This window comes from Struthio camelus, chromosome 2, assembly GCF_040807025.1.
Source record: "Struthio camelus isolate bStrCam1 chromosome 2, bStrCam1.hap1, whole genome shotgun sequence".
Classification (NCBI taxonomy): domain Eukaryota; kingdom Metazoa; phylum Chordata; class Aves; order Struthioniformes; family Struthionidae; genus Struthio; species Struthio camelus.
Window position 1 is genome coordinate 80873681 of NC_090943.1, and position 24780 is coordinate 80898460.

Here is a 24780-nt window from a genome sequence, read left to right on the forward strand (position 1 = left end):
TTGCTATATTCCAAATGCATCAATGCCCATACATACATCAATATGTATGGCTATTCCTTCTAATGATTAATAATTATTATGTGGATAAGCCTCTAATGAATACGAACAGTCTGAATCGTTACCATGATTTCAAATGAATGGTGTTTGGGGACGTACGAAAGGGAAGAGAGGGAAGGGGAGGGCTGTCGCAGATGGAGAAAGGTAGACGTCTAGAGAGAGGACATCCAGTCAAGAATTATCTATATTTCATCTTCTAGAGCTTTCGCATGCAGTGAGTATGTCTGAGGACTGATCTGCCTGACTGAGCAATAGTGGGAGTCTACTTAAAACAATCCTGTTCCTTTTTTTTTTTCTCCACGTAGACTGAGCACTTCAAAATTGTACTAAGACCCTTCGTACTAGGAGCAGAATAGCTGATGCCTTGGTCAAACTTTAATGAGGCAAAATGTCTTATCCTTTATGAGGAGAACCAGAACGTCATATCTTTTATGAGAATAAGCAGATTATTCAGGTTCAGGATTTCGTAGCTAGAATTAATTTATCTAGCTTTATGTTTATCTTTTAAAAAGACATTAAGCACACAGCTGTACGTTAGGGCAGACTGCTGCGGTACAGCCTGCTGCTTTGCCAATTGCTTCGGGAAGCAGCTTGCTCGAAGCGATTTTTTATCATTTCTGTTTATTAATTGAGATTGTGGAAAGAGTTGAGAACAGATTATGGCCGTGGTTAATAGTATTTATCGGTAGGTAAAGTTAAAAATTCCAGTCTAATAACTCATGCTGCTGCCTCCTACAAAACTGAATTGGCGGCTGATTGATTGTGTGCCTGGGGCGATCTGCTCTCAGCAAGCAGAGTACAAGCAGAGGCGAAGGCAGAAAAGAAAAGAAAAATCAGCCTGCAACCTCAGTTTATCCTGTTGTCATGGCACCAGGGTTGGGGCGATAGCAGTCGTTTTCGTGACGGCGCCCGCGCCTCCTTGCGGGATGTGAAGGACTCAGGAGCGTCGCGCAAAGGCGAAGAGCCCCTCAGCCCGACGCTGTGCCACCGCCTACCGATGAAACGCCTCCCCGGAGCGCGCGCGTCCTCAGCTTCGCAGCCCTGCGCGGGGCTGGGAAGCAGCATCTGGCCGTGAAAATTGCTTGGTTTTGCATCCTAGGGAGATTACTCATGTGGTTTCTCCACCGGAGAGTGTCGGGTACGTTCAGTCGTATGTTCGGTTTTCAGAGTCTTGTCTGACTCGCTTCAAATTCATACATCAGTGCTTAAAAAATGATGTACGGTATTGCTGCCTCGCATAGTCCCACATAAAACTCCTACTCTCCAATGTGTTTCCTTATCCCTAAGTAAGCAGTCTTTGCTAGCATCTTTGGAAAATAACCTTTAGAAAATGTTTGCATCTGATTAATCTTCCTGGTTTGTACGCTCGGTGTCGAATTAGATGATCCAGCTATCGCTTTTATTCAAAGGCCTCGTTAGGTAAAGCTAACCCTATGTGTGTTTGCACTCAGATCACTTAAAGCTCGAGCAGCAATTTGTGGTGGGGTGGGAGAGAAATCGGTATTTGTTTTACCTCAATGGCACTGCTACTGCTTGTAGCTTGTTATTGTTTTTGTTATTCGCCCTACTGCTTTAAAGAGAGAAAAAAAGAGCAAATACACTTCTTAAAATTCAGTAAATATTTTAGAGCACAGTATCTGAAAACATGCTTCAAATACTGAGTGACAGTTTGTCCATTGGAGAGGATAACTTCTCTGTTCTCACGACTTGTTGAAAATACCAGTCTCTAAAACTTGCTGTGTCTTTCACTACACAATAGAATCCCCCTTCCTACTCTTAAAAACTTTAGGTCTCCGAATATTTGTATACTTAGTTTGCTGATATCATTAGGAGTTGCCATTTCTCTGCATGATTAGGTAGCGTTGTTAATCTGCAGCATTTCGGCGTTGTAGGGACCTCTATCCTGAACATTAGATGAAAAACGAAACTATTAAGAACTAACTTTATTTTAGTTCTTTACTAAAGGGATTGTATGTTACTATTAACCACTTAATTTTTTTTTCAAGTAAGAATGATTATATTGAGGTAAAAGTTGGGTTAATCTGAACAATCCCACCAGGAGAGTAGGTATTTTCTAATAAGTATTGTTTCAGGTCATGTGCGACTAAGAAAAAAAAATTATATGTATGTAGAGAGAGAGAGAGTTATATATCCTCTACACAGAATCCTCTATACAATCCTAAAAGAATGGTTTAAAGTATTACAGGTTCTCCACAAGGAACGTGAGATGCTCTTTATAAAGCAGGTGGATCCAGCGTACTGAAGCCCCTGCTAAGATGTCAGTTTATACATCATCTTTACACAGGATCGTAGCAGTCTGGAATCTGCTTAAGAGAAGTGGTCCGTCACTTCTCAGTCCACTTCTCCTCCATGTTGCTGACAGTCCGAGCATAGTTTGGGCCTGGAGCATTCACGTTAGGTTTAAGAAGACCTGAGCTCAGCTGATCCCTTGTAACACACTGAGCCCTGCCATGTCCAAGCTTTCCAGGGTGCCCAGGCTGCAGGGCATACACTGCGCGCTTGTGGATACAAACCAGGATGATCAGGAAATCTGGACCTGAGCATGATCTTGGTCTCTGGCTGACCTGATTGTGCCTGGGGACAGTTGTTGACCATTGCCCGCCTCTACAGGTACAGTCAGTGAAATCTTCAGTGGTGTGACTGGATTAATACTGCTAGCTTCAACAGGTGCTATGCCAGCTTATCCACATGGCAGGTCTAGACCGCTGTCTTTCTTAGGAAGTAAAATCAAGGGGAGATGGTTTCTTCAGAAAGCTTTTCACTACACATGCGTTCGACATATGACTGCAGTAAATGCATATGTTTCATGTTGACCTGCATATATGAGAAGCATCTTCTCCATGTCCTGCTGTGTACCCACTGCTGTTTTAACTTTCTCCAAAGGAAAAATAATAGACAGCAAGGGCCAAATTTGGATGCACCCTGTTGCTCTGCCTGCAACATAAGCAAGGGAGGTGTCTAAAAGAGGATTTTGCTCATATTTCTTTGTTCTAGTATCAGGTGGAGTATATGGGAAGCTGGCTGCTGCTCCAAGCCATACTCAGTCCTTGCAGATTCTGCAGGGGCCAAGGAGGGTCAGGGTGGGCCCCTCAATCTTTCACACCTAGCAAGGTTTCAGTGGGGTTTCTTTTATTCCTTTTCATGACTGTTATCTACTTCTTGCTATGCATTTGTGATTATGAACTTGCAGCATGTCTGTGTGAGGGCACTTCAGGCAGGCAGGGTTTCCAGAGAGATTGAGATTTGTGTCTCTGGCCTTGTCTTTTGAATAGTTAGATACCGACGCTGATCTCGACAAAAGTAAGAGTCGTGTGTGGACAATGAAGAGGAATTGCAGGAAGCACTGATTTATTTGTAGCTGTCCTGCTCTACACTCATCAGTCTGGCGCAGGTGAACAGTGGGCTCTACAAAAGCAATCCTGAAGAACAGGAGATAATGGTGTTAATCCTAGCGGTCAAGTGAGCTATCAGGGTTAAGTACAGTAGTTCCATTTAATTAATGGCAAGTGTATTTTGATGTATTTTGGGGAAGCTGTCGGTTCATGGCTTCTGAGTGAGACACTAGCTGGATACCAGGCTGAGTTGTAAGGTATACTTCCTGGCCTGTGCTCCTCCTGGAAGTTTTACAGCTTCCAGCTGTCATGAAGTACCCTAAGCAGAAACAGAAAATAAAATATTATTTTATGTATGATTATCTAAAAACGTGATTTCGTTGGAAAACTCAAATATCTAAAAGGGGCAACAGGCATTCTGAACACGACTCCTCCCTGTCATTTCCTCTTCCAGAGAACAAATGTTTGTTTTTCGGAGATAAATATTCAGGTCTGGCCCCATTCATCTTATCTACCAGATTCATTTTATTCTATTAAATAATTGAATTTATTTTCACTTGGTTACAGATTGTGTAGCCATACAAGTATAAACCATTTATAAACAGTTACTTTCCAAGTAGCATCATGTAATACCTACCCTCTTAAGTAAGAATGACAAGAGTTACTCAGGCAAAGGGCGGAGATAGATAAAAAATAATGTTTTGGGTCTGAATATGGAGTTGTCTGGAGCTAATCGCTGGACAAGATGCTGATATGATCTCAGTTCTTGGTTCAAAAACAAAAGAAAAAAATTAAAAAGCAGACAAATATGCTTCCACAATGAACTATTCTGAGTCTGGTAACTAACTGTCTCTTTTTATTTTACTTACAGAATGGTCTTATCGTTGCCTGTTACCAAGGTTATGTGGATATTGTAATAGCCTTAGCACAATGCCCTCATCTTGATGTAAACTGGCAGGACAATGAAGGGAACACAGCTTTAATTACAGCTGCGCAGGCAGGTAAGGCTCTTTGTTTCACCTCTTGCATACAGGGTCTAAGATGAAATGTGTCCTGTGGCTATTATTTTGAGGGGGGGTTGTCGAAGCCTGCAAAGAAATTAGACTGTGTAAAGTAATTCTGGCCATGCCTAATCCCAAATAAGTCTGTCATGAATTTTTTCTTTGAATTAATTAATCTGAAGCAATATTTACCTCATGGATTAAGAGAGAACAAGCCATTCACTTCTAGTAGATGTCATTAAATATTTTAACTTCGAAACAGAGATCGTGCCCCAAACATGCAGTCCTATACTACCTTGTTCCTTTCAGCTTTTTGCCCTCTATTTGCTCTGGCAAGCACAAGTCAACATTGTGGTCATATGGTGCGCTATATTAGTGCTCATAGCTATCTCTTTTTCTCATATTTTTTTGCGCCGACCTCAGTGGGCCTGCAGTAATTGCTGACTATACAAAAATGTATCATTATTCAGAGATGCTTTAGCTGCAGCTATGTCATTCAATCCCCCCCTGCCTAGCTAAGAGCAGAAAAATACATGCATATAGTCTCAGCAGGATTCAATTTTCAGCAGTGCTGATTTTAGAACAGGTTGACAGTGCTGACCTTAACCACGTTAATCCTGGTGCAGCCTGGAATGAGAGCAGAGTTCTTCTCTGGGTTTTCTTTTGTCCCATCCAGCATGGTAATGGTCTGTGAACAAGGTCTTTATCCTTTCTTCCTGGCAGTGGAGAATATGGGATGTCCATGAGAGTGAGGATGTTGGGCATGGGAGGGAGATAGTATTCCCTCCCTGATCCTGTCTGTTCTTCTCTGGCTGCCTGGAGGAAACTAATGGGCCTTTCCATCAGACAGGCATCACAAGTAGTAACTGCAGACCAGAGTGATTAGATTTTTGCTTTTAACTATTATTGCCACTAAACATCTCAAGGTGGTGCTGAACTTAGCTTTGCATTGTACCGAAAAATGAAGTCCACCACAGAAATCACTGTAAGATAAGTCTTAAACACTAGGCAAATTGCTACCAGAGTTGCCAGCTTCACAGTGAAGTCATCGTTACAGTAGCTTTCTAAAGAAAGTTGAGAAGTCTTCAAAACTCTAACCTACTTCTATTTATCTCCCCTAATATAAATTTGAACTATAAAAGGTTTAACATTAACAGTGACTCCTTCTAGACATTTATACTTAATGATAATGAGCTCAGCATTAATCCAGAGGGCTGACATTGACTTGACCCTGCCTGTCGGTACCTGCTGTTGATCTCCAGAGGAATGGGAAATAGCAGTAGTCAGCAGAAGCTTATACAAACTTGGAAGAGCTTGGACGTTTTCCCCTGCCTGTGACAATCCTGAGCTACAGTGTTGACACCAGTTATTTAATTCATTATCACTACATACTAGAGGTAGAAGTAATACCGATTATCATGTAGTTAGTGTTGCAGCCAGAGGAGTTACAGTGCAACAGATGCTGCTTCATTACTGCTGAGCTGGAAGAAGCCATAACGCTCAGCAGTGTATTGTAAAGGACGGAAAGCAAAGCTTATGTGAGCTTTAATGGAGATTTTATTCATATTTCACATGCAGAACTTTTAAAATGGAGTTTTAAAATGAGCCTTCCTTTTTTTCTGCAATTTGGGGCTGTTGCTGCTTCAGAAGTCTTCCGCGATCTGGTCCATTTTCTCTGGTCCTCACAGCTTTCAGTGCTGAGTGGGTAGACAAATACATCTGCTGAGTGCAGTGATAGGTCAAAATGAATTCTTTTGAGTGGTGTCCAGTTTGTGGTATGTCATCCCTTCCCACTGGGCAGCCTCAAGACTGCTTGATGTCATTATTTTCCAGGTATTATACTCCAGGCTGATAGAGTCTATTGCTCTTCAGCTGGTTGGGCAGTGCCAGCATTACCTGCCAATTCCTGGCAGTTTCAATAAGATGATATGGCACACTTACCAGTTCCTAAGTTGTGTGAGATATAATGAAAGCTAAGAAGCTTATTTGTTTTTTTCCTGAACTCACTAACTCTATGAAGCCTACAACTTAGCTTTAAAGAAGCTATTTGTATTTATTGCTGGTGAAAAGTATCATCAAGAAATGATGTCCTCTGCGTATCCTGCAAACACCATCCCAATCAGAGATAAGAGACTCAGCTCATTCCACAAAGTTCTTGGAATTCATGCTGAATCTGCCATTTATCAAGAAATGTTCTCAAGAGTTTGCAGCAGGAGCTGAAACTGAGATCCAAATTGCTTTTCTCTTGGGGGTCTACAGACAAGAAGAGCTTTAAAGGTCTACGGAACTGTGCTGAATTTGAAGCAGTGGCCCAAGAATGAAAGGTTTAGTTGATTATTAGCAATTTTTGGAGGCAACTGCTGGCTGAAAAGGTGTCATGGATATATTGGGAAAAGAAATTCTACTGACTTCTAATTGCATTTTTTTTTAACGAGGGCCACCTTTGCACAACCTTATTTGTGCAGGCTGGTTCTCCCTAGCCTCCCTGCTGTGTGGACTGCCGTTATACAACGTTTGAGTAGAAGATACCAGGAATTATACTCCCTGGTTTCCTCCATTTCTTCTCCAAAACCATGGCATTCTGAATGGTGAAATCTTCAATGAAGAGAAGGTCAACAGGAAGTAAAAGCACAAGAACAAGTCTCAAAGAGCAGCAGTTATCACTAAGTAACCTTTCTTTTTCAGTCAGAAAACCTTCAGAAGTGCAGTGAATCACCTGGCTTATTTGAAGTATAGGAAGTGTTGCTGAGTAGTTGGAGTCTCTCCACAGCAGGTTTCTTTTGATTCCTCCGCTGGGATGCTCAGAAGGCTGCCACCTGGAGCCTGTGCAGGGTTGTATTCTTAGAGCTTTTAATATATTTATGAAATCACTAAACATATCATCTATTAAGTATCACATTCTTTTTAGAATTAAGTATCTTCTGTTAGTGTGGCAGGAAAGGCATGTTGTTGCATGTGGTTGTTTGCTGTATAGTATTTGTACAATCAATTTCAGAATGCTTTCAGGCTTGCTAGGTTTTTTAAAGTTCATGGAATTTTGTGGAAAAATGATTTCAGAAGGAATATGGATTTCAAAATGCCTGAATTTCCACAAGAATTAGGCATTCTGAATTTCAGCCTGTCCCAGTAATAACCAAAGCAAACACTTAGTTTTGAGCTACAGTTCCATACTGTTGTCCCCAAAGCCAATCTTTAAATGTAGAAATGCGTGGCCACCTTGCCACCCGCTTCGCTTGTACTCCTCTCTTGTACAAGCAATTGCAGAGATTTTTTGTTTGTTACTGTAGCATTACCAATCTCTCTGCGTTAAAAATTGCGCATAGTCTTTGTATTCTTTCTTTTCTTTCCACAAAGAATAGGAGGGGAAGCCAAAACAGAAAGCCAAAGTGTTGAGAAATTCACAGAGCACAAAGCCAAGGCTTCGTCAAATATTCAGTCAACTGATCTATCCACTGGCCTGGATCCTCTCTCCAAGTCATTAGAAAGTAGAAATATTGGAAAAATTACCCAGTTTCAAACTGAATAGCATATTTTTCCTAACTATGTGATATTCACTCCTCAAAATTACTGCCAGAACAAACTCTTAGGCCATGGAAAGAACAGTACTTTTGCAAAATAAAACAAATTATTCACCAAGATCACTGCTGGTTATAGCAAAATTACTGTTTTTCCTGTAGACGGTCTAGTGGCACATTCACGTTATTTCAGGCAATTGTACGGTCACATCAGCTGGTTCCAGCAAGGACTAGCATTTTTGTTGTGATCCGCACGGGCTGTTCATTGCTCAGGGCCGTCCCATGCGGCCTGACTCCAAAGAGTACCTGCAGGGGATGGAGGCTGTGGTCCCGTGGGATCGCTCCCTGTGTTTCAGTGCCTGTGTCTGTAATAACGTGAGGTACAGAGAATAAGGGAGACTATAGGGAGGCTTTCTTATTTGGGGTAGATGCAGTTAAAATCCACACTTGCTCATGAAATTTTGTAACTGCTTACCCAAGCTGCTCAAATTCGAGCATCAGTTGGAATTGAATAGAACTGTTTTAGATGCCGGCTAAGGTCTTAGGAGTAAATTCAGTTCCTTATATCCATTTGCTTTTGGTAATTTTAGATTCACATTTTTCCAAGAAAGCATCTAAAGCTGAAGCTTTTCTGAATGGGCAGATCTGAATAACATACGGTGGAGGGATCAGTGAAAAGCAGTACTTTCTTAATAAGCTTATTAGTACAGAAAAATAGCCAAAACCAAAGTACTCAACTTAGGGTGTAAATTTCAGTTTGAAAATTGGCCTGTTTCCTTGCCCTGTCTCTCAGTATTTCTTTCAGACATGGGATCCTTTCTCGAAGAAAGCTTGCATTCCCAAACTGTCAATTTGTGACAGCCTGCAGCAGACGGTGCCCCAAAATTGGTGATGCAGCTAAAGCAGAAGCAAAAATCATTAAATGGCAGTCCAGGGGCAGTGCAGAGAGGATGGGAGATTGATGGAAATGAAAGCGAAATAGCAAGAAGTAGAAAGAAAGGAAGGAGAGTGGCAACCAAAAAGGGAAAATGGAGGGAAATTGTAGTAAATAAAAATTGTTAATCCTCAGTCCTGCTGTTGACTGGGGAATAGCTACATCAGTGCAAGTGTGTGGTAACTGGCATACAGTGGTGTTTAGAGAGAGTTGCATTTGCCCATTTTTGAAATATATGCTTGGTGTCCTAGGGACCTCCCTGGAGCAGTGGTGTACAGCCTTGAACACAAGGTCACAGATTAACCCAATTTCTTTTTATTAACGAATATAGGAGAGCTCAATCACCTAAAACCATAAAAGATCATAAAAGATAAAAGATCATAAAAGATACTGGGCATCTTCAATTGCATTTGTCTGGCAGAAAGCATTCACTACCTATAGACCGAGTATAGACCATTTACAGGCACAATTCACTGGCCAAATCATGATGCTACATGACAGAGCATCTTCCTTATTATGCAGATTATCCTTCTGCCTCTATTTCATAGATTATTAGGTAATATTGTAGTCATTATATGTATTTCCTCTGTGGCAGCAATTAAGTGAACTTAAGCTACGTGCAGACATCTGTCCTTGTCTCTAAATACGGCTCAGAGCACAAAGAGCCGTACCCTTAGCACGCTAGCTACGGTGGAAATACATCTGGCTTACTAACAGCAAGTGCCTGATATGAATTCAGCATGACTAAAGTGGCTAAGGCCAGGCTAGTTTATTTTAGAGCTGCATACAGCTTTCGTAGCAGACTTTAAATCACACAAGGCTCACCTCGTTTACGATTTAGATAGATACAGACTTTTAGGTCACCCAGCTGCAGGAGAAGTGAAGCAAATGCTCTGGCCTTAAATCCAAAGCGTGTGACACAGTTTGAGCAAAAAACCTGGCAGCTCTGAGTTTTCCTTTGAATTTGATATTTGTTTGAACTTGAAATTTGAAGGAAAGCTCAGAGGACCGAAAGTCCCGCAGATTAAAACTGAAGTGGTTTTTCAGGAATCCCTGTGACGGGAAACTTCTGAGGAACACAAACCTTTTTTTGTTTTGTCTTTAGTTTTCTTTCTAATTTTATTGCTGATTTTTTCTGTATTGTTTGAGGACACTTGTAGTCCCCTGGTGAGTTTTGCCTGAGCAAGGACTTTCAGGATTGACTCTTAGGATCATCCCAGATTTCCAAAACCTCTCTCACTGTAGCTACACTTTTGGCTACAACAAAGGGAACAACATCTCTAGTCATGTAAGAAATGATGGAAAATCTTCCATCTTAGTATTTCTGCTTGTTTCAGTTGCTGTTTTGAGGTTAAAGAGCAGCACTGCAGCTATTCCGAAATTTACAGGGGGAAGGACACTGTACATTGATGGAGCAGAGCATATCCTGCAAAACATTTTGAGCACAAAGACCCTCCTGGTAGTAACTGATGCCCTGTTGGGATTTGATTGGACGCCATAGAGCCAGTGAAGCCGAAGCCTCTGGGTTCAGTCAGCAGGACTGGGTCACTTGATCCTGCTGCAAGCCCAGGTCACTTTTGCTTTGTTCAGCGTGTTGCCGTTTGCCGTAGCTTTACATTTCTTTTGCATCAGACACCGGGAGCTCCTTACCTGGCTTTCTCTGCCTCTGCCATTGCTGCACTGTCTCTACATCTGCCCCGGCTTCGGGAAACTTCCCAGTTACACAGCAAGGTAGCAGAGCCCAGGAAATTATAGGAGATGAAGAGCAAGACCAATAAAACATCTCGGAGTTAAATACCTTTCAAATTAATTGGCGGAGATTTTCTTAACTTGCTTTATAAAGTGAATGCAGGACTGTGTTCGTGCAAAGCAACTGCTGATGAAAACTGCACCAGATGTGCCGCTGTAGACTTTAAAAATTGTTCTCTGTGAATTATAGTCTGCCTCAGTAACATTTTTAGATGAATCCGAATGACATGCATCACAGAATATTCAACTGGACTGCAAAGTGAGATGAGAGAAAATTTTTACAGCTCATAGTAATTAAATTGTGATTTTTGCAGCTGCCTGACGGACTGCATTATAAAGCATCAAAACAGTGTAAAATGAATGGCAAGTGAAGGGAAAGCTGTTTTGAATGAGTCATAATGGCACTGGATATTTGTCTTGTTCCAACAGTCCGATTATAAAGAGTTGATGTTTTAATCGGTCTTCCAACCACTTAGCCAGAGACATCTTCAGCTATTCAGAGCACCCTGGCTGACACCAGTTGTCCTGGCTCACAAGGCAAACAAATGGCAATGCCAGTTGCTTTTAGAAGCAGGACTTAAGTCATTTGTTTTACCACAAAACCAGGAGAACAGCCCCATTGTCCTGTTGCTGGAGAGGTGACAACTGGCTTTACACTGCCAGAGGGAAAAATAAATAAAATAGCTACATGGGATTATATGCAAAACATTTCTTGGTCTAGTATCAACCAAGGCATGGTTTGTTAGCGCTGTTGGCTGGTACTACCGCATGTAATCACTGTTTAATACGCACCACGATTTTGAAGCTCAAATTTACTAGGAGAGTGAAAAAGCTAAGCCTTTGCCATTAGGTCCCACTGGTAATGGGCCTTCCATAAGCTGCAGAAATTCCCCTGATATCTTATTAATTTTCTGTATTTTTCAGTTCTCAAACCTGCAGCAGTGATTAATATTCAGTTTTATCTTCAAACTGTCCCTTAATTTGGTGGTGCATTTTCTCTGCTTTTTCCTTTCCTTCAAGGGCACATCACCATTACAAACTACCTGTTGAACTATTTTCCTGGACTTGATATTGAGAAGAGGAATGTGTTTGGATTTACCGCCCTGATGAAATCTGCGATGCAGGGCCGCACTGAATGCGTCAGAGCCTTGATGCTGGCAGGTATGCCAAGGGCTTCACCTTCTCATCATCATCAACCTGTAAATACTAGATAGTCCTGTGTGGAAAAAAAAAAAAAATTGACTCAAGGTTTTTACTGTCTCTCTTCACACCTGAGTACAGGAAATACGTTTCTTCCAGTTGGCCCTTGACTCGTTCACTGAGTTTCCAGCTGTGTTCCTAGAGGGGTGAAGGGTTCCTGGAGGGGAAACTCTCAAGGGCAAGAGACACTGGGACAACATCCACTAAAGGAGCAGGACCAGACCACGGGCAGGGCCAAACACTGTAGTGGTGTTTTTGCAACAAGATTGTGTGTTTTTCTTACATGAAATAAGGAATATGTAAATTAGTAGTTAATAAATAACAAATAATTAGTACAAATAAATAAGTAAATACTATAACTATAGTAATATATATTATTATAATATAGTTGCAGATATTTAACACAAACCGAATACTATGGAAATAATAACAGACTGCATTGCCATTAGCCTGGATCCAGCATCTGACAGATCCATTTCATTACAGACTTGAGATCTTGAAGAAGTACTTAATTTCAGCCATTTTGCTGTCACAGAAGCCTTAACCCTTCAAGATGTGGATGTTTTAAGTAGACAGGCATTTATCAAGCATGGTGATATTACATTCATCCATTTTCATAATATCCAGCTTCTAGATGTCGATATGACATAGAAAATGATCAGATAACTGGGAAGTTATTTTTTGCAAGGTTCTCTAGCCTCTTATGCTGGAATTAGCGTTTTGAAATCAGATCATTCATTTTGCAGTTACATTTTTATGAAGAAAAATTGTAAAAGGACTGTTAGAGCTAGAGTACTGCTCGATACAGATGCTCTTTTCTGAATGCACTTCGCGCACATGCCAGCTCAGAATTTTCCAATGCTAGTTATAAATTGTCAGTTAAAATGAAACTTCGATCCTGAGACCTTATGGCTTGTCAGATTGACCTTCAAGTATCATGACTTTCTATTATTGTCACTGAAGATTTGATGGAAGCTTGTTCTTTCTGTTTTGGTCACTAGAAGCTATGCCCATCTTTGCTGCCCATCTTTGCAGGTAACTCAGTCTTAGTTATTAAACTTTTTGTACAAAAAGGGTCAGCATCAAAGTTTAGTAGGTGGTTGCTGCCTTTCGGATCTGAACAGCCACCTTCTCCATCATGACTCTTCTTCATATTTCATATATGAGCAAAGAAAACATTGAGAGGGGAAACAACCTTGAGCCAACCAGGAAAATGGCTTTGTTAGGCTCCATATAGGATTTACTTACGTCAAGTTGTACCTTCCTGCTTGTGCATTAGAGACAGCGAGGACATCAAAGAACATCTGTCAGCTAAAGAGGTATAGAGCTAATATACTCTGAGTTCCCAAACTGCAGTTTATTTATAGGTTTTAGTGGGTACTTTGCAGGCCTGCACGTTTTCAGCTCAAAATATGGCCCCCAAAGAAAATGTGGTAAATTACCTGCAGCCATTTTAATGTGTGGATTTTTTTTTTTTTTTAGCACTGCACAGTCTGGTGAAACATAGGAAGGGAGCTGTTTGTTCAGAATGGATTTAGAAGTAGTGTGTAGTTTAAGGGATAACGAGTGACTGCTAGTTTGTTGAAGAAGATGAACGAATTGTTGTTGAAAGATTTTGGAGGAAAAGAAACAGCTCCCAAAGTTCCAGTAAAATTCTATATTAAAAAGTAAGACATGGATACATAGGGAGAAAACATCCACAGTCAGCCGTGAGCCTGCCTGCCTAACCTCTGACTTTTATACAGCTACAAAACAGGTGTGTGTATTTAGAAAGAATTAAATCAAGGCAGTTTTAAAATCCAGTGTCCTTCTAGTGGCTTGGGTGAGATCTCTAGGGACTGGCACCTCCTTATGGCAACGCAGGAGGTCCGTAAAGGACAATAAGTCACCTTCCAAGCTGCTTAAGTGGTGGTTCAAGAGTCAGACAGGGCAGAGGAAGAGGCAAAGAGCAACAGACAGTTGCAACTGGATTTTCCAAGCGACTGCTCTTTCTGACACTTGAGCTCCTGGAGGGTGGCCAAGGTCAATCACTGCAAGATTAAGGCACTCGGAGATACTAGACGCTTGGCCATAACGTTTACTCTTTCAAAGTGAATCTTTAGCGCATGTGAATTTGTGATTTCTGAGCGCAAAGGGAGCAAGAGTCGCTTGGCTGTGTTTCATCACAGGCTGCGACGTTGCCCGCTCCTCAGTGCTGTCAGCATTCGGCAAGGAGCTTCCGCGGGTGGGAGCATGGAAATGCCAGCCCTAGTTCACATCTCCAGCCCAGCCATAATCTCCAGTGTAAACTCAGTGCTGCCTTGCTGAAAGCGTTGGAGAGGTTGTAGATTCAGAGACTCTGGGGTTTAAATACTGTATATAAAATAGCTCGCTGGCAGATGCGTGCCCGCCTTTCACTCCCAGTCTGAAAGCTCAGCACTTCCCAATGGGCTGGCCACTCCTGCTGCCGGCTTTTCCCTCTCCTTTGTAAACAGCTGCCCTCAGCCACTTGCACCAATTCACTCCTGAAAAAGGTCTTCTGTGGTTTTTGCTTTTTTCCCTCTGTTCTGATGCTTATTCCTGAAGCTCCTGCTAGGAGCTGCCTAACCCAAAGTCCTGCTTATTGCAGGTCTTCTAAGTTTTCACTAAATGACCCACTGTGACTCTTTGCACTACTCCTTTCTCTCCCCTAGCCTGCTAAGCAAGATAGGCAATGTTACTTGAAGGTGCGCTATGTCTAGTTCAGCATTTCCAGGCCCATCATAGTATTTTTGTGGGGAATATAGATTGGCTCAAATCCCAACTGTCAGTCGGAGCGTCAGTGGGAGTCTGAAGGGGAATCACAGAAGCTGATGTTCTTGAAGTTATCTCTTTCCCTGGGTCCTTTTGTATTGCAAGGCCAAGCAAAAGGAGCATAGTTTTCCCTCAGGAAACCCCAGTAGGGTCTCAGATTCAGCTGAGCTGGACAGCTGACACTGTGGTTGTCCAGTGCAAACATATCAGAAAGGATGTCGGTTTTGCAGCTCAAGGGACATTAGACCTTTTTAGTCAAACAACATACTGATATCCCAAAGTGGCAGGTATATTGAAACTAGTTTTGTTGAAAAGTGGTGTTCAGGGCAATTTTCCTGGAAAAATCAGGGCACGTGGCTGATGCAATTTTTCTATAAGAAAACCTGTAGGCCGCACTTACGTTGGAATGACAATAACAGTGCTATAACATTTTAAAAGGGACATGACTATGCATGTCTCATCCAGATGAGACATTCTTCTAAATGACAAGTTTGTTTAGCAATGTCTCTGGATTTGTACAGAAACCATACCACTATAACAAACAGAATCACAGAATCACAGAATGGTTTAGGTTGGAAGGGACCTCTGGAGATCCTCTAGTCCAACCCCCCCCTGCTCAAGCAGGGTCCTCTAGAGCATATTTCCCAGGATCGCATCCAGGCAGGTTTTGAATATCTCCAGCGAAGGAGACTCCACAACCTCTCTGGTCAACCTATTCCAGTGCTCAGTCACCCCAACCATGCCTTAGAAGAGATTTTCTGATACAAGGTATGAAGTCAGCATTGATTTCTGTTGAAGGAGCTGGGATAGAAAGTTTAGGTAGGATGGGTTCAAACCAGGCTAGTCAAGCAGGAGGAGAACACGGCTTAACATCAGGGTCTTGGTTCCATCCACCCTTCACTGATATTTGTCTGTAGCTTTTGTTGCCATGAGCTTCTTCAAATCTTGCTGCCTTTGAGCTCTCACAATCCCTTTCTCAGTCCACAGCTAGTGAACTCTTTTATTTTATTAACTCTTCCTCCTCTTTGCTGCCTCTCTGCCTTCCAGTCTGGGCCTCATGCTTGAGTCCCTGAAGTATCCCTATACTTGGTCTCTGAATGATCCTTTCTGCAAACTTCATTTAAACTGAGATCATGCTCATCAACCTCTTTGCTTAGGCTGTCTCCCTCCATTCACATTGACTGTTGGACTATTTCTCTAGCATCCTCTTTTCAGGTATTTCCTCAGGGGCTCAGGAATCAGCTGGCACATAATAGAGTTAAAACCGAACTTCTGATCGCTTTCCCCTTACTCCTTTTTCCTATGATTTTTCTGTAGTGACAGAACTTCATTTGTCTGGAATGTTTTACTGGAGCCATTGTAGACTGGTTTCTGGTTGCCATTCCTGATATGTAGTCCCCCTCATGCCAGTTTGAAATGTTGTCATCAAGATAATCCATGCTGAGAAAAATAATTTATCATGATGTTTCTCTGGCCCTTTACTCGGGTCTCACTGTCTGGACGATTCCATCTTCCAAGGCAATGTGACAGAATATCTTTTCTTTTGTGGTGTAGGTCAGTTTTCTGTTGGCTGTTTGGAGTTGGTGCTTCAGCCAACAGAAAAGTCCTTCAAGAAGTCAGAAGTTGTTCATATCCCATCTTAAAACTTAAAAGAAACTCAGAAAGTAGCTACAGGGTTAGTGATATATGAAAACTGCAACTGAATGGTTAAAGAGCTCAGTTAGATTTAAAGCAGCTAGGCAAGGGGCCAGTGCCTTCCCACTGATTATAAGGCAGTTTTGTAGGACATAATCTATATTCTGGACCATGCAAAACTCTTGTGGCTAGTTCACATGGGGAATAATAGCCAGCTTTTGATAACAATTGCTTCATTTGCTCAAGGGTGGAAGTCTAAGCTGCAGGAGACGAGCTGTTCTGGGGTCAGATTGCAGGTTCATCTACTCCCTTATCCAGGCTCTGACATGTATGGAAACTTTCCTTTTATCTGATCACCCTTGTCACCATCCTACTGATGGACACAATTCTACTGTGTCCTTTCAAAGAAGAGACAGAGAACTTGAATTGTACACATATTGTTTTCTTTCTCTTTCTCTCTCTCTCTCTTTTTTATGCCCTCCTAGTAATTCCTTGTACTCTATTTGCTTTTTTTGGCCACTGGTGAGCATGGAGTTGATGTTTTCATGGACCTCTTTATCATTAGTTCAAGATCTCTCCTCTGAGTGGCAGTGATCAGTGCAAAGCTCATTAATCTGTAAGTGAAGGATTTTTGTATATCGAATTGTTTCTTTCCGTGCTCATCAGTCTTTCTTACAAGCCTGAGTGAATGGATTTTAAAATGGCAGATGAAATTCAACACAGCTGAAAATTCTTTATGCACTTTATGTGCATTGTTTTAAGAGAATTTCAGATATATAACTTTTTTTTTTTTAAGTATCCATCAAGATTTCAGAAAATCAAGAACCACAATCTCTCCTTATTGCACGTTTTAACACAAATATTGTAGTATGTCGTGTGGGATATTTTCTTGAAAGGATCTGCCTGATGCAACTCTGATCATGGCAACAGAAATACGGACACTGTCATTAATTAACATCAATTATTTTTCTTTTCTTTAAGGGGCAAATGTTCACGCAACAGACCCAAGCCGTAGACTGACTTCATGGGAATGGGCTTGTTACACAGGAAGGTCAGAATCTGCTTTCATCATGCAAAAGCTGATGGACAGGCCATGCCCAGAACAGTTTTGTGATCAGTATAAACCAGAATGGCCAAAGATGAAGGAACTTCTTGCTAAGGCTGCAGAGCCAAAGAGCTGTTTGCAGAGGATTTCAGAGTGCATGAGATCAGCAGTCTCATTCCGGGCTTTCCGTGGCCCAGAAGAAGATGGGGTCCTTGATCACATGGTCCGGGTGACAACAAGCTTAGGCAGTCCTTTTATTGCTCTGTCATGCAGGACTGTGTGCCCAGGAAGCCCACCTTCTGTGGGAAAACGCAGACTGGCCGTGCAGGAAATCCTTCGGAAGCAGAGAGCCGAGCAAATCCGATCTCAGGACAAAGACCACGTTAGCAGCTATGAGAAATTATTTCAGAACTCCAAAGTCACGCTGATCCCCAAAAAGAAAGACCGTCGAGCCAGTCTGCAGCCCGCTAGCCTTGTGGTACCTCAAGTGAGCACTGTAGCCCTCAGGAAAGCAAGCCTCTTGCCGCTCCACCTTTTGAGACGGAGCAGTGTGAGACCAGGATTTGTCATCCCCAAAGTCCGCATCAGCAAGGCACCTGCACCCACCTACCAGCCAGAAAATGCAAGACGGAGGAGCAGCGCTAAAGATGACCCGTATTTGCAGATTCCTAAATGGAGATACAAGGAGCTAAAAGAGGAACGGAAGAAGGTGGAGGAACTGGAAAAGAAAAAAGCAGCAGAGGCTCAAAAACAGAGGCAGGCATCTCCTGCCAGGTGCAGGACCTGATTTATTGGCAACTGCACGTAAGGTTTTATGGCCGTTAGTCTTGTTATCTGGGCAAGATAACAGACTGCATGCCACCGCGCATGCGCATTATGCCTGGAGCTGGAATACTGAATAATGGCCGTTAATGGTGCAGTACCAGGGCATGGGCTGTGCCACAGTATGTCTGCTGGAGTGCGAAGGCACTTGGGGGTGGAAGACATAGGAGAGTTCACCTGTCTGTTGTTGATAACAAGTTTAAATGGTGCAGTCCCTTTGTGGTTTGCTTTCTTCCAGTTCCAGGTGAATGACTGAGAAAAACCTTGACATGAAACGAGCCTGTGTCTGAAAGGATCATATTTTGTGTTTGTTCATTTTGTAACAGACAAAATTAAGGAGTTGTGCTCTTGACACTAGGTATTCTTTCATCCCCTTGTTTAGGTAGATGTGTTGCAAGGTTTTATAGTAATGATGAGACGTTTTAATTATACCACGGTGTTCGTGGCTAGTGAAAATCCAGGTCTACAAATTGATCTGAAGATGCTAAGCACTTTATGGCATTTTAATTCCAGTGATCAAAATTTAAGATAGGATAGGTATTAAACTCTGCAGCTCTACACAGTCTGTACGGATGCAGTTCTTAATGCTGTTCTTTGTTCTATTGAATATAAAAAGGGCTGTATATGAAATATTTCTGCAGTTTGAGGTGTTGATATCCTCCGCAGGTATAAATCAGGTGCAGGGCCTGATTTCTATTAGACCATCAGAGAACATGAGCTAATTTTGGAATGCTGCGGTCACCTAAGATTTACCTCTCCCATTAAGTTTCCTTCTATCTGCTCTCTGTTGTCTCCTCTTTAGTCTCAGGGAATTTTTTGTCATTGCGTTTAACTGTGAAACAAGGGAGCTGGTGAGCCATAGGCAGGCTTTGTTGTTGTTGCTGTTGATATTTAAGTTCCTGTTAAAAAACAGACCAGGTTTATTGTGAACTTCACCTCTAGGACCTTTCCAGGTTATAGCCACGACAGGATAATCATGCAATTTCCAGAAATTGAAGCATGCATGAAGTACAGCCATGTGCTGTGAAAATCCAGTCAGAGATGCAGGATCAGACAGCTCAGCCACTAGGGATTGGAAACTTTAGCCACTCGTCACTGTACACTTTGATATTATGCATCTGAGTGCCTGGAGACGACAGTACCTCACTCCTCTGTCTCAACACAGGGAAAAAAAGCGTTCCTCAATGCTGAAGTTAGAGCAGGAACAGGCCATGCTCTTCCACAGAGGAAGACTGCCATGTCTGTCATCCTGTCACAGACTCTCTGGAGACCATGACGCTAATCGGACATGGGGGACATACTGCCCTCACAAGATGAAGGCCTTCAGAGCAATTCTCCCATCCCAAGCTTGATCTAAACTGCCAAGTTGGTGAGAGTAGCACTTGGTACTACAGCAACACATCACTGCTTGATATGCACGAGCACTCTTGCAAGTGGTAATCCCCACTGGTTGCTGCAGGTCCTTTTGGTCCATATGAGGGCTGTCTTTGGTTTTACTCAAAGTCAGTCATGCTAAACCCTGGCAAATCCTGGTAAGGAAGGGCTCTATACTTGCTGCTTGCTGAAGAAGGACATATTCATAAAAAGTAGAGGTCAAAGGCAAACAGCAGATCATACAGGAAATACTCAGCCTATGTTTTTGCTCAATTTGAAATGAAATGTGCTGTTGTGTGTCCTGCTCATGGCATCACTCTGCTGGAGTCTGAGTAGGCCTTAGCTGCTGCTGTTGACATCAGCTCAGTGCATTTCATAGGCACTAATCTTGTGCTGGATTTCGTCTGACGGGAATATAAGGCAGAAGCTGATACTCACTTCATTTGGGGAGAGGGAGAATAACGTTTTAGCTCTCTGTGGCAAAGCCGTCAGGATGGATTTTTGTTGTTAAGACAAGTGTATTGAACGGTTTAGCTGGTAATTTTTGTTTACTGCCAGCCCAGTGTACTTAATATTTAGCATTCGGATTCAGCAAAAGCAACCTGTGCTGCAAGGTGAACCCTTGAAATTGCACTCTCAGTATCACTTGCAGGAGACATACAGTTGACAGGTGCTCTCAGGGATTAACGCACCAGATGTTAAAATTAGGGGCTGATAATGAAGCCTGTTTTCTAACCCTTTGTACTTTATGATATATGTGTGTATAAATATGTGATATTTCCATTAAAAGAAGCACAAGCTGTGAAACTTATTGGAGACCTTATTCTTCAGAGACATTTGGGGATGTTGCCTTTCGCTTTTCAGCAGACTGAAAGTTCACTCCCTTTCACCAGCAAACTAATCAGTAATATCTGAAAGCAGTTCAGTTTGCCTGAAACGAGTTGACTTCCATGCCTCGTGAATATTTCCCTACGAATAAAAGAAAAACACAGCATTTGTCCCTGCATTGGGCTTTGGTTGGCTGTGTCTCTGCAGAGAGGAGCAGTTGCTTATATGACCTGCACATTTTTTACTGCAAGTAGACAATACCCTGGTGTCACTAGAGATGGGGGTGACTGAATTTTCTGTAGCTGTTTAAGGCTTTAAGCTTCCTCGGTTGGGAACTGCAGGCACAGAGCTCTCGAGGGCTGCCCCGTGCGTGATGCTGCATCCTGCTGCCTGATGCTCATGGGGGCAGCCTGATGGGCTGAATTACTTCTGCAGTAAGCAAGAGGGATTTAAAATAACGATGATGGAAAGCGACAGCCCAAAGGCTTCCCGGCACATGCTAAAACACTATTGTGCTCGCTTTTCCCTTGAAAGCTATGGTGTGGCAGTGATGAGACTATCAACCCCAGTGGAAAGCCTTTCAGACAAGAACACAGACTTACATGCAATTGGCTCTCTGTGCCGCTATACAGTACTCATTTACTTTTTATGCCAGCAAAAACTGTTCCTTAGGCCTTGACAAAAATCCTCACTGGGCATCTATCTCCATCTCCTTTTTTCTGGAAATTTTCTTAATGGTCCTGCATGCTCATGTTGTCCTGTTAAGGGACAGCACTTACAGCTGCTGGTAGAAGACACCTTGCAGAGAAAAATGGCATACAGATTTGTAATATCCTCTGAGGACTTTTTTCTTTTAAATATCTGCATTTCATCAAGAAATTTCCAAAAACTGTAACTGAAATTAGGATCCAATATGCCAATTTGGAGCTCCCCTTTGGAAAGACTGAGCAAGCACCAGGGTGCGGAGCTGCCTAATGATGCTCACTGACTTCAGCCATAAAGTAGGGCAGAAAGAATTGTAAGAAGTGGGAATTGTCTTACATTTTTCTTTTCTTCTCTTTTAAATTAACAGAGGTAGCATTACAAACCAGGGCAGTCATTTGGGTCAGCCATAGAGCCTCTTCATTACTTTGCTAATTACCCAGCAAGAGGGTGTATTCAGCAGAGATACCGGCTGATGAACCACCCAGTAATCATCTCAAGGCAAGCAAAATTTGGATTGACAGTTCTGCACACTCTCTGTATAGTAAATTTTGCAATTAAATCTTTGAATTCCAAGTCTCTGAAACCTGCTAAAGAAACATTATTAGAAAAGTACCCTGGGCAATTGCAAGAGTGGACAAGTCAATGACGGGGGAGGAAGGAAGGAAAATATGGTGATGGTTATGCTGTGTCTTTGATTTAAAACAGGATGGGCTTTTGACTCAATTTTTTCCGACTACTGTGTAGACAAGAGGTAAAAGCAGCAATAAAGGCTTCGTCTGATCTGCCAAGGAACGTATTATTTAAAAAGAATATGATTCAGTATGAGCCTCATTCAATGACTCCTGTTTTTGGAAATTGGCTTTCCTAGTTGTTTTGAGTAGCTGCTTTGGAACACATATGCGCACTTTCCTGACTGCAAGATATTTGGTTTGTACACCATATGCAAGCAGATTTGCTTACTTAATTTGAGGTAATGATACGCATATTAAAATGCTTTAAGCTTCTTTTTGTTTTGTTAATGAAAATCCTGCAAAATGCCACAGCAATCAGGAGAAGACAAGTGTTAGTGTTACCAAAAAACCTCCCCACACCTTCAGTCTTTGGAATTATCAGTTGCTCTCGTGTAAAGTAACTGCAGCAAATATCCCACAAAGTAGTATAAAACAGAAGAAGAAAAAAAAGGAAACAACCAACATGAAGAGAAGCTTTTTCTGAAGGGCTGAGGTATCCAATTGCACCTATGTGTTCAGCAGGCTACCTCTTTGTGTGCTAACATGGATATTAAATTTTACAAGACAAACTGATTTTGTCCTTATTTATGCCAGAAATAAATGGGCTAATAGCTTGGATGAGGGCTGCAACATCTCAGCGTTCCCCTTTGAAGCTTTTTATCGAGCAATAACTTTGGACAGAGAGCTGTAAAAGACTCAGTGTGAGGTTTACATGGGCAAATGCCTTCAACAGTTTATTGAAAATAAGGCACCTAAATAAATCTATCACCCAGCAGGCTGGCCATCAGGGCTGCTTTCTAGACTGTAGATCTTCTAGTCTTACCAAAATGTTATGGGTTAAGGTGACTACGAGCTCAAAATAATAATTAATCTGCTGTTTTGAGAAGCATCGCTTCAGTATTGCCAGCAGTGATGGTGTATGTTCACATAAGTTCCCCTATTGCCATGAAGAGGTAAACAAATTCTTAGAGCTTTTTAACTCACAAGCAACTTCCCGTATGTCATTCTATGAGCACCTGTGCTCAAAATGTTCAAGACTACCAAGCTTGCCCTGTCGGCCAGAGGAGTTTGATACACAGACAGCCCACAGAATAGTCAAGAGGCCATTTCTAGGGCAAAAAAACACAAATCAGGGCTTCAAATATGCTGTGGCAGAGAAACAGGTTCCTCAGAAATACCACTTTCCAGCTGCAAAATTCACACAGAAATAGTTCTGCATCAATCCCGCCTGCTGGATTCTTCCCAGGATCTGTAAATATTTTCCATTTGACAACCTGGATTTGCAGAATGTTGCATGGCAGATGCGAAGAGCCAAAGCGCATGGCTTTGGAGAACAGCAATTTTCTTCTGCAGATTTCTTATGTAAGGCTAAATATGGCATTTAAGGAAAATGTCAGCTGTAGACCCTTTTGCCCTTGACTGTAGAACTGCTGAACACTGAGAAGCACAAATAACTCTAGCCAGAGCCACAGAGTGTTTTATAATGCTAAATAAGGACATCCCAAACTTGTCAAACTGGGTGCCCGAAACGAGTGAATACCTTCATTTCCTAGCTATTAAATAACTATATAATTAAATTATATTAATTATACATTGTAGTAAATAAAAGCATACTTATAAAACTACTTGTAAGTAACATAATCATACATATATATCATTTTATACATAAATTATATAATAAATGTTATTTTTATCATCTTATGTGTTTATATATAAACATACTGTTTTAATATATTTTATATGTGTATATATTATGTATTATTTAATATTCCTATAAAATAATATTTATATATTTTTAAATACATACATATAAAAGGCCTCTTACCTCCCAGGGAGGATGTGAAGCACTCAAATACATTAGTGATGACTGCTCTGCGACAACTAGCAGTAGTTAATTTTTCTCTAAGAGTCATTCATTCAGGGCATAACAGGGAGGCTACAAAGAGAGAGCAGCTGCCTGCTGCCTGAATACGATGAAGCTTTTGCGTGGAAAAATCTTCTGTGAAAAATCATGCTTGGTCATGTAATTAAAGTTAGTATGCATATTAATTTTGCCTAGTCAGGTGTGAATTTGGCACCTCTCTCTCTCTGCACATTTGCAATGTTCGTGGTATTCTTTTACATCTCCAAAACTGTGTAAACGTTTGTGGCCAGTTAGCACGCCGAATGCTACTGTTTTGGTCTGCTCTAAGGAAAGCAGAAGAGATTGGGGAAGGAAGGGCTTTCTGGTGGTTCCTTCTCCCTTTCCCATTGTAGCAGCTTCCAACATGAATTACAGTTTGCTACTTTGCACGCGCTCCCTTGCCACAACCCAACAATAAATACAACCCCTCAAGAGGCGGATGTGCAAAATCCATGCTAGTGGGCGCTCCCCGAAATGCATTTAGTGATTTCTCATAAGGCACCAATCAAACTGCGAACACTTGTAAGCGTAGCTCAAGAAACAGGCCCACGAACTGTACAAACATGCCCACTCTGTGTGTGCATATGTATGCGTGTGTGTGTGTGTGTGTGTGTGTGTGCGCGCGTGTGTGTGTGTGTGCATGTATGCACACGTGTGTGGTGTTTAACTATCAGCGCAGTAGTAACCAAAAATCAGTGCAGGGCAGCATTAGCCACCACAGATGCTTTCGGCATGAGCATCCGCAGGCAGCCTTCCACTGACAGAGGTGATAAAATATTTCCATTCTCACTGCACGCGGCAGAGGGAGCGAAGGTTTCCTTGCGCTTTTTGCCCTTATGTTGAAGCGAGAGTCTTGCAAAAGGCACTTGCGTTGGGACGTTCTGCATTACCCTGTGGCAGTGTTAACTAGAAACAAATCGGTATGTGATTCGGTTAAGTAATTGTCCCACGAAAAGTGCTATTCTGACACAAGGTGAAACAGAGTTTCAAAAGGCAATGCAAATTTAGTTGTACAGGCAACCGACATGTTATATTACCAGCTTGGCGGCTTTCCCAGGAAAGCATGGCAAAATAGTTGTCACTCAGCTTTTGCCCAGGTTTCCATGCAAGGGATCTTATAATAATCTAATAATTAGTTAAAATGCCTTACACACGT

The 24780-nt window shown here is 41.9% G+C and overlaps 1 protein-coding gene across 1 annotated transcript in view; it reads left to right on the top strand.

Moving 5' to 3' along the window:
• The window catches only part of ANKRD33B (ankyrin repeat domain 33B), a 59535-nt gene extending 36208 nt beyond the window's left edge, over nucleotides 1-23327 (top strand). The window contains exons 3-5 of the mRNA XM_068933745.1: nucleotides 4282-4411; nucleotides 11630-11770; nucleotides 17198-23327. Of these exons, the coding sequence (XP_068789846.1) occupies nucleotides 4282-4411; nucleotides 11630-11770; nucleotides 17198-18048 (1122 nt within the window). The 3' untranslated portion in view covers nucleotides 18049-23327. The remainder of the gene's footprint in view (nucleotides 1-4281; nucleotides 4412-11629; nucleotides 11771-17197) is intronic.
• Nucleotides 23328-24780: the final 1453 nt, after the last annotated feature.